At 42.2% G+C, this 14,111-nt stretch overlaps 1 protein-coding gene across 1 annotated transcript; it reads right to left on the reverse strand.

Annotated features, from left to right (window-relative positions):
• Positions 1-66: 66 nt before the first annotated feature.
• Positions 67-13,978, reverse strand: LOC119732192 (60S ribosome subunit biogenesis protein NIP7 homolog). The gene is made up of 5 exons (XM_038205616.1): positions 13,803-13,978; positions 7,305-7,391; positions 6,339-6,477; positions 2,406-2,546; positions 67-1,515 (listed from the first exon to the last, which is right to left on the reverse strand). Exons 1-5 carry the CDS (start codon positions 13,856-13,858, stop codon positions 1,396-1,398), a joined length of 543 nt encoding a protein of 180 aa, XP_038061544.1. The 5' UTR covers positions 13,859-13,978; the 3' UTR covers positions 67-1,395.
• Between the last annotated feature and the right edge of the window lie 133 nt (positions 13,979-14,111).

Raw genomic sequence — 14,111 nt, forward strand, 5'->3', positions numbered from 1 at the left:
GCGATGGTAAGGACCAAACCATCGCCAGGTGTTTTTCAAATATTGCTCCCAACTGAGTGAATTTAGTTTAGTTAGATATATTTATTGGGATCATTCCATTAGAGAGTGCAATCAAACATGTAAATTAAATAACGTTTCGCACCGGGGGTGGGTTGGATTGGTCGCTTTCAACGGAAACCTTGCTTTACGTCGAGAACAAAATTTCATATTATCAAAAAGTATATCTACTGAGCTTCAGATCGGTTGTATTGTTCCTTGATTATGAATCGGCAAAAACACGTTTTCGAAAATGGTGTCCATTTATAACTTTAATGATTTGATGACACATTATGAAAAGAGAAAACTTAGACAATAGAGTGGAACATCGCTATACGGAACATTCGGCTATACCGAACATCATCCTCGGCTCCCGATTTTTGTGTACAAAACGTACTGAACATTGTTGTTGAAAAATGTCAACAGAGGAGTGACTAGCGGCTGCTATTTCCCCAAGGAATAGAAGGGCAGTAGTGTGGGTAGTAAGCTCACAAATTCTGTACTTGCACGATTCAATGGTCGGCACGTGTTCAAAGTCATCTTTCAGTAACTACCAGGGCATGCTGGGTGAAGTTCTGAAGGGTGCTATTTATTGAAAAGTGAGAACTGGAGCACCAGCAGCTTAAAATGGCTACCCCAAACGATTGCTGTTATGATAATTATTTATGTGGATCCCTCGATATTTGTTACAGCGGCGTTCCACTGTAGCTCTACACAAGAGATTCGGACACGGCCTACTCCACAGTGACCACTCTACCCAAGATGACACGGTCGCACCCCCTGCCTCCTTTTTGAAAATTGTCTTGTTATTGGCTAAACTTGCAGCACTGCTCCAGTCTGCCTTCTGGATCCGCCCATGCAGCCACGTGGGGTGCTTTGGTCCAATGGTTGCGGTGTTCGACTCCTGTGCCATGGTACATGGGTTCCAATCCTGACCGTGGGAACATGGTGCTTGTGCTCTTGAGCAAGGCACTTTACCATTGTTGCTTCGTCCTTCCGATGGGACGTAAAGTCGTAGGTCCCGTGTGTTGTGTAATGCACGTTAAAGAACCCAGTAACACTTATCGCTAAGAGAAGGGGTTTGCCCCAGTGTTTCTGGCAGTGGCTACAATATGCGCCACAGCACCTTGTAAAACCATTATAAGGTGCTACATAATGGGTCTCATATTTCTCATAAACTTTACATGCATTTACCTTTCTTTAATAATAGACATAATTTCCAGTGGCTTGAGTACCTAATTATTGGTAGATACATGTATGTGCGCTATATAAGACTCCGGTATTATTATGCAGCCAAACCTACTGACTCAGGTTTCTGTCTTAAAGTTTTAATTGTCTCTGTGCAGGATGCAGCAGTATTCAGAGCAAAGTATCTTCATTCCTGAGGTACTGTCCAATGTCCACTTGGTGGAAGACAACTATCGTCATGGGGTCTGCGTGCCTACACTCCTGGGTTGACTTGGCTGCTACACCAAAGCCCTGTAGGAAAACAGAAGAATGCCACATCACTTGAAATATACGAGATAGGGAATGCAATAGGTGAAGTAAGTTGATCAAAGGATCACCTGCATTTAAACCTAAAACTGACCTACCAAAATTGGGTATGTGTAAAGTATTAAGAAAATAACAATAATGTGTATTTAACCCTAACCGTCCTGAATCCTTCAAAATCCTCTTTGCCAAAGTGGAGGTATTTGGAGGATTGAGGTCACATGACAAATGTGCGATACTGATTTCATAGGATACACTTTGTCAAGGTCTTGGGCCAGACCTTGTTTTATTTTTGCTCAGCCATGCATAAATATAGGCGTGGATTAGGCTTGAATTCCTCTGTACTACATTGTACTCCAGAATGTCACTGGCCAAGCCTCAACATATTAACAGTCACTGCCACAGGATGTTGCAGGATTCAGGCTTTACCCTATTTTTTCAATTGGAGGATTTTGCAGGATTGAGGCTACATCCTAGCAAAAAGGCCTAGGGAGTTATTGAAGGGAATAAACAATATGTGTTTTTGCTGTAGTTGTGAGAAATGGATGGATTTGGGGTTTGGTTTTTATAGCCAAAATTGTTACACTGACTTGCTTGAAGTACTGTGTTCGTAGACGCTGTAAAAACCAAGAAAAACAATCTGTAATCTGGTTCCCTGACCAAACTTATATTGAAATGGAGCAATTTATAGACGTTGGGGAATTTTAAGGTCAGGGAACCAATCTAGCTCGCTTGTACCCATGCATGGCTGTGTATTTAATAGCAAACAAAATTCAGACTCACTACATAATGGTAAATTTGGGGCAATAATTCAAAAAAGACATTGAGCAATGGTGTATTATGCATGAAGTCTATCATACACAGAGTCTAGTTCTTACCAGTGGGATGTCACTCATAGAGTAGATGACCACTCCCTGATACCGGCCTGCATTCTCTGTGATACGACCCAAGCCAGACTTCAAGATGTGATTACCGTACAAGAAGGACTGCTCAGAGCCTGGCTTCACCCACACCTTGTACTGCAGAGAGAAATAACCATCACAGCACACAAATTATTATCACAGTTCAGCTGTTATTCTTCCTAGCATGCCTAGTGTGAAGTTCATATTCACCGCAATATGTAAAACCCTTAACCCTAACCCACCTCACTCCTCCAAAATCCTCCTGGCGGTTTTGGAGGATTCTAGAGGATTGAGGATGAATGGTGATTGAATCAAATGAGGATTCTGGAGGATTGAGGATGAATGGTGATTGAAGCACATGAGGATTTTGGAGGATTGAGGATGAATGGTGATTGAAGCACAAGAGAATTTTGGAGGATTGAGGATGAATGCATTTTGAGGCAGGACTGTCTGATGATTTTGAAGGATTTGGCGTTGGTTATCCTTCATTTAAACACGAGTGCAACGTTTTGGGATGAGGAGGATTTTGGAGGATTGAGGATGAATGCATTTTGAGGCAGGACTGTCTGACAATTTTGAAAAATTTAGGCGGAGTTGCAAAATTTTGGAAAATTTTGGAGGATTTTGGAGGATTGAGGATGGTTGTAAGCAACAAGGGCCTAGGGGGTTAGGGTTAAAGAAGATACAACATTTGAAAGCATCAAAAAAACGAAATGATCAAATTATCACGAAATACCTTACTGGATTGTTAGGGAATGACAGTCTGTAAAATCGTGGCTCCTGGTGTGCTGACATTTTCAAGAAAAATTGTATTTTTCCAACGCTGGTCGGCCGACCAGCGTTGGAGAAAACTGGCTCATTTTCAAAAACTGCTCCTAATTTTTCATAATTAGTTATTCCACATTTCCTTTGCAATTGATTACACACCTGTGAAGAGGTACAAGCCTGCTAGACTGATTCTCTGACCTAATATAATTCCCCAAAGTCTACAAATTGCTCCGTTTCATCTTAAGTTGGGTCAGGGAACCAGACTACAAAAACATGATTGGTTTTCTTGGTATTTCCAGCATCCACAAGCCGAAAACGTGAAACAAGTCATTTAACAATATTTGCTATACCATTCCAATCCTCCAAATCCATTTATTTCTGAAAATTGCAGCAAATGTTGTACATTCCCTTTAAACCCTGCAGGTCAGTTTTGAGTGAAGGGTTATGAAGTGTGTACCTGTTTTACACAGTGTCACTGCACAAAAACAGCACTGTGGAGAGCGGCGGACCGGGCAAAGCGCGACTGAATCTGCCTGCTTGCCCTGAGCTTAGCCACATAAAAGAATTGTGCAGGATTATCCATTCCCCACAGATTACCTCAAATGAATTTGAAATGTGGTCACTACAGCCTGTTCTACACGCTGTGCTACTGCCGTGACAAAATCAATTAATTTGACTTTTTTTGATACGGCGTGCTGATAGCGCGCCATTTAGAACCATTTGGCTAGACAAGTTGAGTTCTGCATGGCACCATCCTTTTGCTTGACAGGGCTGCCGCGCGATCATCATTCCGGACGGCAGTGGCACTGTTCTGAATGCTACATGTACACCATTGCCATGCCAAACTCAACTCAATACAAAGTTGGGGCAAAAAGTTTAGAAATGCACATGCTCACAATACCCTCTCTTGTGTTCACACCACGGAAAGTGAAATTGGCAGAACATTTTGACCGCGCTGAAACTTTTATATGAACTGCTTTAACCTGGCCAGTTTATTTCCAGATGCAAGAACCCTAACCGAACTCAACCCATCAAAGTTCAACAGCAGGTTTTGTTCAAATCTGTTGGGATAGGTAAAGTACCCCTAAACTGATGGTCTTTTACACTGAGGTTGGCATACCTCCAGAAACTAAGTCCAGCAGTGTGTGTGTACAATTTCCCATGTGGGTGTTGGAATTTTCCAGAATGGGTATGGTTCGTTGTAAATAAGGCTGGGGAGTTAGGGTTAAGGTTTGACGTTTAGCACAACATTTAAGTTCGACGTTTAAAGCAACTGCAGTGCTGCAGACAAGCTATTGCCAGACTAATTTCAATTAAGTGTGGTGTGGCAGTAGCATAGCGTCTAGAACAGGCCTAACTCTATTGGCAAAAGTGGCTTTGCAAAACTTGCAGGGTTGTGAAATGTGAAGCGCAGAAGACTAGGAGGGTAAATACATTGAAAAGTTATGTCCATGAGGTGTTTCAAGGCTTTGGTTTCCCAAACTGCACATTAATTAATTTAGCAAAGAGTGAAATTACAGTAGGAGATATTATCCAACTTTGTCTGATCGTAACAGATGTGCTAAGTCAAGTTGAATGTTAGTGCACATATAGCACTTGCATAATGCCTCAGAATTTATCGTGTGATTTCATTTTATCCAATCACATTTGTGTATAATTTCACTCTCTGCAAATGAAAATCCATGACGCATATTCCTGAATAAAAATGTACAGTGGCCATGTACACGGAGCATTCATCCAAAGTTTATGGGGCTTGAATAGCAGAAAAAAAGTGATTCAAGATATACATGCAGCAGCATGAGCTACATGTACAGGGTGAGTAAAAAGAAGCGGAACCCAAACCCCATCAAATAGGCCTATATTTCATATTTAAAAAATATGTAAAGTTAGCACCAAATTAATAATGACTGGAGAGCCAATTTCATAAGCTACTTTTGGATGAAAAAATTACTGAAATTGCTCAATCCGTTCAAAGAACATCACCATTTAAACGCAATGACCCTGAAACTTGTCTCATCCGAAAAAAAAAAAGGAATTTATTGTGCGTTTTGACTGTTTGGAACAACAAACAAAATGACACAGAATACTTGTTTCAACACCTGTCACCAACAGTAGTACACAATAAACAACCTTGATTAGGCAAACAATATGATTTATAAAATCTACTTTTTTTTAAAGGATGGGCCTTCAAAGGGATTCTGTTGAATACTTTTAACGTTTAGGCCAAAAAAAAAATACTCGGTCTCTGGTCAGCGCGAGCGTCAATTTTAATCATGCGCGTCAACCCTTTTTTTTTTCTTCAAATTAACATGGAAGCTACAACAGCGCCCTCTATTGCCGTGCCTCCTCAAATTTTTGTACCAAGGAGCACCAAGGAATGGGGAAATTGCACCAAGGCAAATGATAAAGGGCACCAAGGCAAATGATGGAGGACACCAATGTATGATGAGGACACAAACAAGCAAAATAGTACCCACCTTGTCTGTACAATACAAGCTTGAAAAAAAAAAAGCCACTAAAAAAAAAAAAAAAAAACACGTCGCCGCATCAATTCCGGAACTTCAGTCTGACCAGAGACCGACTATTTTTTTTTTTTGGCCTTAAACTGTTGAAATCGCTGGTGATGTTTGGAAAACATTGCGACAACGATTCTTGAAATCGCATTCTTTTGGATGAGATAGGTTTGAGGGTCATTGTGTTTAAATGGTGATATTTTTTTAACGGATTGACCAATTTCAGTCATTTTTTTTTCCATTTAAATGTACCTTATGAAATTGGCTTTCCAGTCATTATTTTTGGTGCTACATATTCTTTTAAATATGTAATATAAGTTTTGGAGTTTGGGTTCAGTTGGGTATGATACTCTTCTCAAAATATCATGCACATGGGTCATTCTATAAATTTGGGGTCCAAAGTGTGACATTTTTCCCGTCCCTGTTACCTTTGTAATTTGCCATTCAAGCATCATTAAAAGTGACTTCAAATGATTGTTTATTTGTTGTGTAGGTAGTTTGCTATTCATAAGCACTCTTGGAGGATGACTGCATTAAGGAGTGCATCAGAATTATACAATCATAGATGTCAGATGTAACAGGGACGGGGAAAAAAGTGGACCCCAAATTTATAGAACGACCCACATACCTTTGCATAGGGAGCCAGGAAATCCAATGCTGTAATGTTGAGGTGAAATTTCATCGACTTTGTAAGCTTTCCAAAACAGGTGCCCATGCTGACTAGCTGCTTTCTACTCACGCTGGCTGCTCGCTTCATGATATCTTGGCTGCAGAGACATGGAAGAAAGAAAGAAAATTGAAAATTAGAAATAATTCAGTATTCCGAAAGGAAATTTGATGGTGAATGTTGTGGCATCCGTAGACCTGGCCCCTATGGGCTCCGTGCACAAGTACCCAATCAACGGCCAGAAAAGGAAAGTTGGGGTGACCCAGACTGGTTCCCGAGCCATCCACTGAGTTATGGGAGGCGGGCATTAGACGCCTGACGCTCTCGGGAAGACGCGGTGGCTATAGCTTTTGCACATTCAGGAAGTCGTGCGTACTTTGCGCGCAAACCAGTACATACAGTACAGTACGCACACGCTGTGTGTCCCATCCACGGAGCTCTCAAAAGAGGTACATGTAAAAGCACGCCCTCTTTTGTTGGCGCACGGAGCCCATAGTGTACTACTAGTTGACGCTACTGTTGTGACTAATGGGTTTTTCCAATGCTTGCGATTCGTCTCAGCCACCCTGACCGATCCTGGGTAGCAAAAACAGCCTGATCATGCTTGAGGCTGATGGTGTCATCTATGATCTGTGAGAAGTAGGTGTGACGCAGGCCTCTTTCCTGTTGAGAGGGCTCTGATGGTTGGTTTTTGGGGTCCAGGAGGCAGCGAGAGGCACCTGAGGTCTTCGCAGTGCATGACCAATTAAGCGAAGGCGACTTCTCAGCAGTACGGTTGTGGCAGGTGCTACGCATGCTCCTATAGCATAGGGGAGGGGTGTGGGCTAAATGAGGAGCAGGGGAGGGGACGTGTGGCTGGGGAGGGGTTTGGGAAAGGGTACTGATTACAACTGAATGAACGAAAAGGAGGAGTGGAAATAAACAAACCTGACATAGTAGATTCGTTCTCTATGTAATCTGAAGCAGTATGCACCATCCGGTCTGTCAATCAGTAGTCGGATGTTCTCCCCAATACTAAAACAAGAACATACAAAAACCATACCATCTAGTTCAAGTAACACTGACCCTAGCTACTGCACAGGTCTTTCATTTGGTGTTATGTTTAACACAGGTCTTTCATTTGGTGTTATTTTTAAATATTCACTTTGAAAATCCCAACTAAGAACTAAAAACATCATACATGTAGTAGTTTTGCATAGGCCATGTTAAGTATTTGAGCAATAAATGTACACAAATATGAAGAAATCTTACACGCCTTTTGCCTTATTTCATACGCTCCCTAGTGTAGACTGATTTCAACGAACCTCCACATCTTTCATGTGATAATTATTATGCAAGATGTACAGTACCACCATTGGGCTAACTTTGCCAGTTCATGTTTGGTGCCCTGAACATCGGCAAAGTGTGTTTCGTGACGCCCATATGCATATGGATGAAACCTGACTATTGCGTCCATGTAGCTCTGATAACAAGGCACTCTCCCTAACTGCCCCAAATCCTTAAAAAATCTTCTTTGCTAAAGTGGAGAAATTTGGAAGATTGAGGTTACTTGGCAAAAGTGCATTACTAATTTCGTAGGATGCACTTTGTCAAGGTCTTGGGCCAGACCTTGTCTTGTTTTTGCTCAGCCATGCATAAATATAGGCCTGTATTATGCTTGAAATCCTAACAGTAACAGCTCCAGGATGTCACTGGCCAGGCCTCAACATATTAACAGTCACTGCCGCAAGAATTTGCAGGATTCAGGCAGTGGTCAGGTTCGTAAAAACCTTACGGATTGCAGTCAACTCGATCGTTTTCCAACTCCACTCGAACCAACTTGACAGTTTACCATTTCGACCATCGTACCAACTCGACCGTTGAACCAACTCAACCATTGAACAAACTCGTCCGTTGACCAACTCGACTTAACTTTCGAGTCAACTTGATCATGTTGATCGTTTGCCAACTCAACCGTTTGCAAAACTCGACCGTTTGCCGACTCGACCGTTTGCCAATTCGACCATTTGCCAACTCGTCCGCTGTATGTACAACTCGACTAAAACCTTGGGTTGCGTGATTTGATTGTAGTGTGCATATGCTACTCTTCTACATACATGAATCTGGGACTGAGAAATATTTCCAATTTTGTTAGGAAATACTTTTCTTGGCTCTCCATATAGCCCCATGGATGTGGCCAATTTACTGGACTACCTCTGTAAATAAAGGCCACACCTCCACCATGTGGCTCCATGTGGGTACTCCATGTGGGTATGTACAGCAAAAACATGTCGAACTTTGTCAAATTTTGATGTTCACATTTAGCTAAATGTGAACATCAAAATTTGACAAAGTTCGACATGTTTTTGTACATGGTGGAAGTGTGGCCTTTGTTTACGGAGGAAGTCCAGTAAATTGGCCACATTTATGGGCAGGAATGCAAGTCAACTCGTACCCGAGACAAGTCGTACCCGAGACAAGTCGTGCCCGAGTCAACTCGTACCCGAGACAACCCGTACCCGAGACAAGTCGTACCCGAGACAACTCGTACCCGAGACAACTCGTACCCGAGACAACTCGTACCCGGCTCTGAAACGATACGATGATACGATGCTTTCCAAGTCAAAGTTAATTTCTATCCCCACAGAACCACATACAATGGGCTTTGCCCGGTAAGCGTGATTTTCCGCGTTGGCCCTGCCGTCTGGGCAATGAAATTCGCTGCCGGGCCGGCAAGCAGCGGTCGACCGCGGTCGGTCGTGGTGCCGGTGAAACAGCGCGCGCGGCAATGCCATTCTGTTTTAATGGCATTACTTGTACATTCCTTGTTTGATATTCACCGTTTGATAAGTAAGATAATTTATTATTATTTATCAAATATATTTATATATTGCTTTCTTTTCTTTTTAGGTTCTGAATTTGGCAAGGACCACGAACCAAGGAGATTGACTGTGCAAGATGATTCAGTTTCAGAGCGAAAGTTACTGGCATCAATTGAAGACTAGTTGGCATCGATTGAAGACGAGTGAATTGGCACTCTATGTTTTGTTATTGCTGCCAAGACGTTTTAGTGATCATTTTAAAAGTATTTTGAAAGTTTTACTTTATTTTCTTTTAAAACCCTTTTTTTTTTGCTCACTGTGCATGTCGCAAGTAGGCATAATGCCGTTGAAAATGGTACTTGTGCACCAGCAAAACGTGGTCCGATGTCAGTATTGTCCCCGTGCACGGTACGCCACGCTGACCGGCAATGGCGCGCACAGGCCTGGCAGAAACGATGTCACCGTGCACGGTATAGGGCCGGGCACGGCACGTCGACTGGCACGTGGGCTCATAGGCAAAAACGATGTCACAGTGCGCGGTACTGCCGCGACATAACAAAAATGTGTCGGAAAATCACGCTGTATCAACGTAGCCGTACCATGCACCATGCTCTGTGCTCTGTGTATGCACTAGTAATCGGTGGGTACGAGTTGTCTCGGGTACGAGTTGTCTCGGGTACGAGTTGTCTCGGGTACGAGTTGTCCTGTTTCGATGGGCAGTAGGAGTGCCACTGAGTACGAGTGTAGCCCGACTGCATGATCTGGCATGTCTGGCCCAGACCCGGACCGTGAGTGCATAAAAATGTGCAAAATTACTACTGACGTTTTTTTACTCACCATTCGGCTAATTAATGCCCACACAACACATACATCAAAATGCTTAAATTGCAAGCATGTCACCTGCAAAATTTGAGACCTTAAATCCAATTTTAAGGCAAGTTTTTGACAGTTCAAAAACCACCCACGTCATTCTCCATGCTTTAGAAATGGTGGTGTGATTCCCAAGGTATTCTGGGTAGGTGTAGGAAAAGCCTTGCAGCTTACTTGTTTTTTAATCGGTGGCCAAATGAACATAGCGCCCTCTGTTAAAAAATGAATCATTCTGCATTCACTCAGATCAACAAGAGGGCGCTGTTTTACCTACACGATGAAAATGTTTTAGCTGAGGAGTCTTTTTGCACAATGCATTGCAGTACACACTAACGTGATGTTTCGCGTTTGGATTTCGATAACTCCCTGCAAAATTAGAATTAAACGTTGAATTTTTGGTGATGCAATGCTCACAACAGCAACTTTGCAGGGCAGAAGTTTCGGGGATTTTTAATTTGAAGAAACGCAGTGGCTATTGTTACGGCAGCCGGAACGCATTTCCCATTTTCTATCGTTACGGTAGACTGCAACCTGGCAACTTTTATAAAAAAAACATGACAAGAAAATATAAAATTAGAAGGAAAAAAGTGAATTTGAACTTTATGAAATTCGGACTTTATTTCCCTTTTAAAAAAAATCCTCCAAAGCCTCATATTAGAAAAGGAAAAAAATTCGAGTGCAAAACTGAGATTCGAACCCGTAACCTCGCGGTGCAAAATCCTACCCTCTATCGGCTGAGCTGGCGCACTGCTCGAAAAAACGTGGGGAAACAAATAATTATATACCTGCGTGCGTATCAAACAAATATCGTAGAGGGCGCTAAACAACTAGTGCCGTAACGATAGCCACTTCGTTGAAGAAACTGTAGTGAGTAAGAAGCTTGCACATTTGATTCACACTGGTTTTATTATGCAGCACAAACTTTTGCACAATATGGATACCTTAAGTTTTGGGACTCTCATACACAGTATTGAGAGTCCCAAATTTCGGACTAGATCTGGCCGTACAAGTACTATCGCAAGCAAGCAGACGCTTGCGATAGTACTGTACGGCTAAATGCAGTCGGGCTACACCGAGTGCAAACGATTTTGGGTCAACTCGTACTCGAGTCAACTCGTACCCGAGTCAACTCGTACCTAAGTTAACTCGTACCCGAGTTAACTCGTACCCAGGTTAACTCGTACCCGAGTCAACTCGTACCCGGGTCAACTCGCACCCAGGTCAACTCGTACTCCCCTCCTGTTTTAGTTTGGAAGTACGGATGGATGGTTAACAAAAACGTCCGATTTTACCCTCAAAAACGGCGACTGAGAAATAGTAGTTACGCCGCCAGAAATACAAATAAAGTTCAAGGATTTGTTGAAGGCGGTGGTATCAAATGTTGCTCACAATCTGGGTGAAAAGGGGAAATGTACCGTTCATCGGCAAGGGCTTCATCGCGACGGGTACGGCGTGGAAAACATTTTCAAAACGGCATCAGTGTGGTACTCGCGAGTCGACGGAGCCCTCGCTGATAAACGGTAAATTTCACTTTTCATCCAGATCATCAGATGTGTTATTTTAACATTTGTGTAGTATTTTCTCTTAGTAATACTAATGATGTAATTTTTTTCTTTTTTTTCAGAGACCCTGGATCACTGAGATTGCGGAGTGACTGTGCGAACTTCTACGACTTTTTTTTGTTCGTTTTGTTCAGTCGAACGTGTTTTAAGGGCGTAGTTTTCTTTTTACGAATGTAGTATTTTTTTTTAAAGAAAGTCGCTATTAAAAAATGAATTTTGTAATGTAAAAGTAATATTTTTCAACGTTCACTCACTCCATTTTTGGCATCATTTATTGAATAATAACTGCACATGGCACGAATCTCTTTGGGAAGATTGGGGGCCCTGAAAGTACAAATCTGAAGAGAAAATATATTACAGGAAACTTAAAAGAGTCACACTGACATCGTTATTTAATTTATAATGATTCTTTAATATGTTGGTCATTTTTTGTACAATTGGTTCGGAAAATGTCGTAAAAAAAATATTGTGCAGCTCAAATAAAGTTTCTGCGATAAGTTCAACTAGAATATTATTTTGGTAACAGAAATGCAGGATTTTTAATTATTTGTTTACATTTGAGGCATCAAGGAATTATAGTAAAAACGATAAAGGAAAATGGGGGCTCGTTTCATTCAGAGACGCTCTTTCTATAAGTTTTAGGGGACCAACTTGTTAGCTGATCCTTGGGTGTGAAAGATTGTTTGACATTAGCAAATTGTAATCCAAGTGCAAGAGAAAGTTTTATCTTAAACAAAACTGAGCTAATCGGGTTTCGTCCTCAAAACTTGACATCCGATTTGATTCATCATGAACTGTGTGACAGACAATCCGATCGATCGGTTTGAGCAGCAGAAAATGGTTCATCGGAAAACCACAGGATCATCTGTAATAGAAAAATAGGGAAAAGTTCCATACTCGGATGTCAATTTATCTGCTGCCAAACATATTTATTGTCACCTCACCTTGTCATTTGAACCAAAAGAAATCCAGGAAGCTGTGTAAAGGTGAAAAAAATGTACTCAAAATGTGTTTTTAGAGCACATTTTGGATGCATACGTCGTGCAGAACTAACTTGAAGCAGCCGGTCAAAACTGATTGTAGTGGCTGAAAAGACAGCGGAACGTTATACACGTGACATCAACAACCATGACGTCGCATGAGCCTGCCAATGATAGTGCAATACGTCATTATGAATATTTATTTTCTCATGAATATTTAGTTTATTTCAATGGATACTTCAAATGCGTCCAAAGATTGATGATTGCAACAGCGATCGTGCGCGGCCTAGCGGTTAAGAGTCTCGTGTATCAAGCAAGCGTCAGAGGTTCGAATCCCGATGAAGTAAGTGACTGATTAATAAATAGAAATTAAGGAAAGGAGAGGGTGAGAGTAGAGGAGGGAAAGTGGAGGAATAACCATAAAAGATGTAACTTTTGGCGCTAGAAAATTAATTGAAAAAAGTGACGTCCGAGTATGGAAATTTTTCCGAAAAATAAAATAAAGTGATAAAAGCATGCTACTTTGGGTAGAACATTTATTTGAAGTATGAAAATTAGCCCCGTATTAAATATGTACAACTACAACTTACACCAAGGCCTAATGCCGTTGAAAAACGGCGAAGGTTCCGACACTAACTACGCGACGGCAAAAACACTGTGCACGCCCAATCACTTTGACCGGCGAGTGAGCGCACAGGCTCGGCAAAAACGATATCACCGTGCACGGTACGACCACGTTGGCCGATGAGAGCGCGCACAGGCCCGGCAAAAACGATGTCACTGTGCACGGTACGACCACGTTGACCGGCGAGTGCGCGCACTGGCTCGGCACAAACGATGTCACCGTGCACGGACAACCGGCCATATCCCTCCGATCTTCCGTTCGTTTCACTGATTTTCTTTTCGAAAATAGGCAACTATTTTGAGCTGCGGGTACGAATTGACTCGGGTACGAGTCAACTCGGGTACGACTTGACTCGGGTACGAGTTGACTGGGGTACGACTTGACTCGGGTACGACCTAACTCGGGTACGACTTGACTGGGGCGTCAATTTTGGGGTACGAGTTGACTCGGGTACGAGTTAACTCGGGTACGAGTTGACCCATTTCCGTGCAAACGTGCCACGTGCAGGGCACGCAGGTTGGACATGTTGGAGGCGTATATTTCCGACACCTAAAATGAAAAAGGAGCATAATAAATCTTTTACTCACTACTTGGACAGCTTTTCAAACACAAGTTTCGTTTCGTCTTCTGTTAATGGTCTCATTTTGAAGTTTGTAAAAATGTGGTCCGTGTAGCTGTAGGCCCTAATTTGTTTCTGTTTCTGTCCGTCGTTATAAATTAAATATTATTTCAATATTTGCTCACTCGGCTCCAAATTTCACATGTTCACACGTAGTGACGTACGTACATGTACGTGTACACATGCGCATGCACAGCTACAGCAGCTAGCCTTCTGCTTGCGCAATTAAAGGATTGCGCTGTATTGCGATACAGGCCGTTTTCCAAACGCCGGTTCC

Source organism: Patiria miniata, unplaced genomic scaffold (assembly GCF_015706575.1).
Source record: "Patiria miniata isolate m_02_andy unplaced genomic scaffold, ASM1570657v1 HiC_scaffold_24, whole genome shotgun sequence".
In the NCBI taxonomy this organism is placed as follows: Eukaryota; Metazoa; Echinodermata; class Asteroidea; order Valvatida; family Asterinidae; genus Patiria; species Patiria miniata.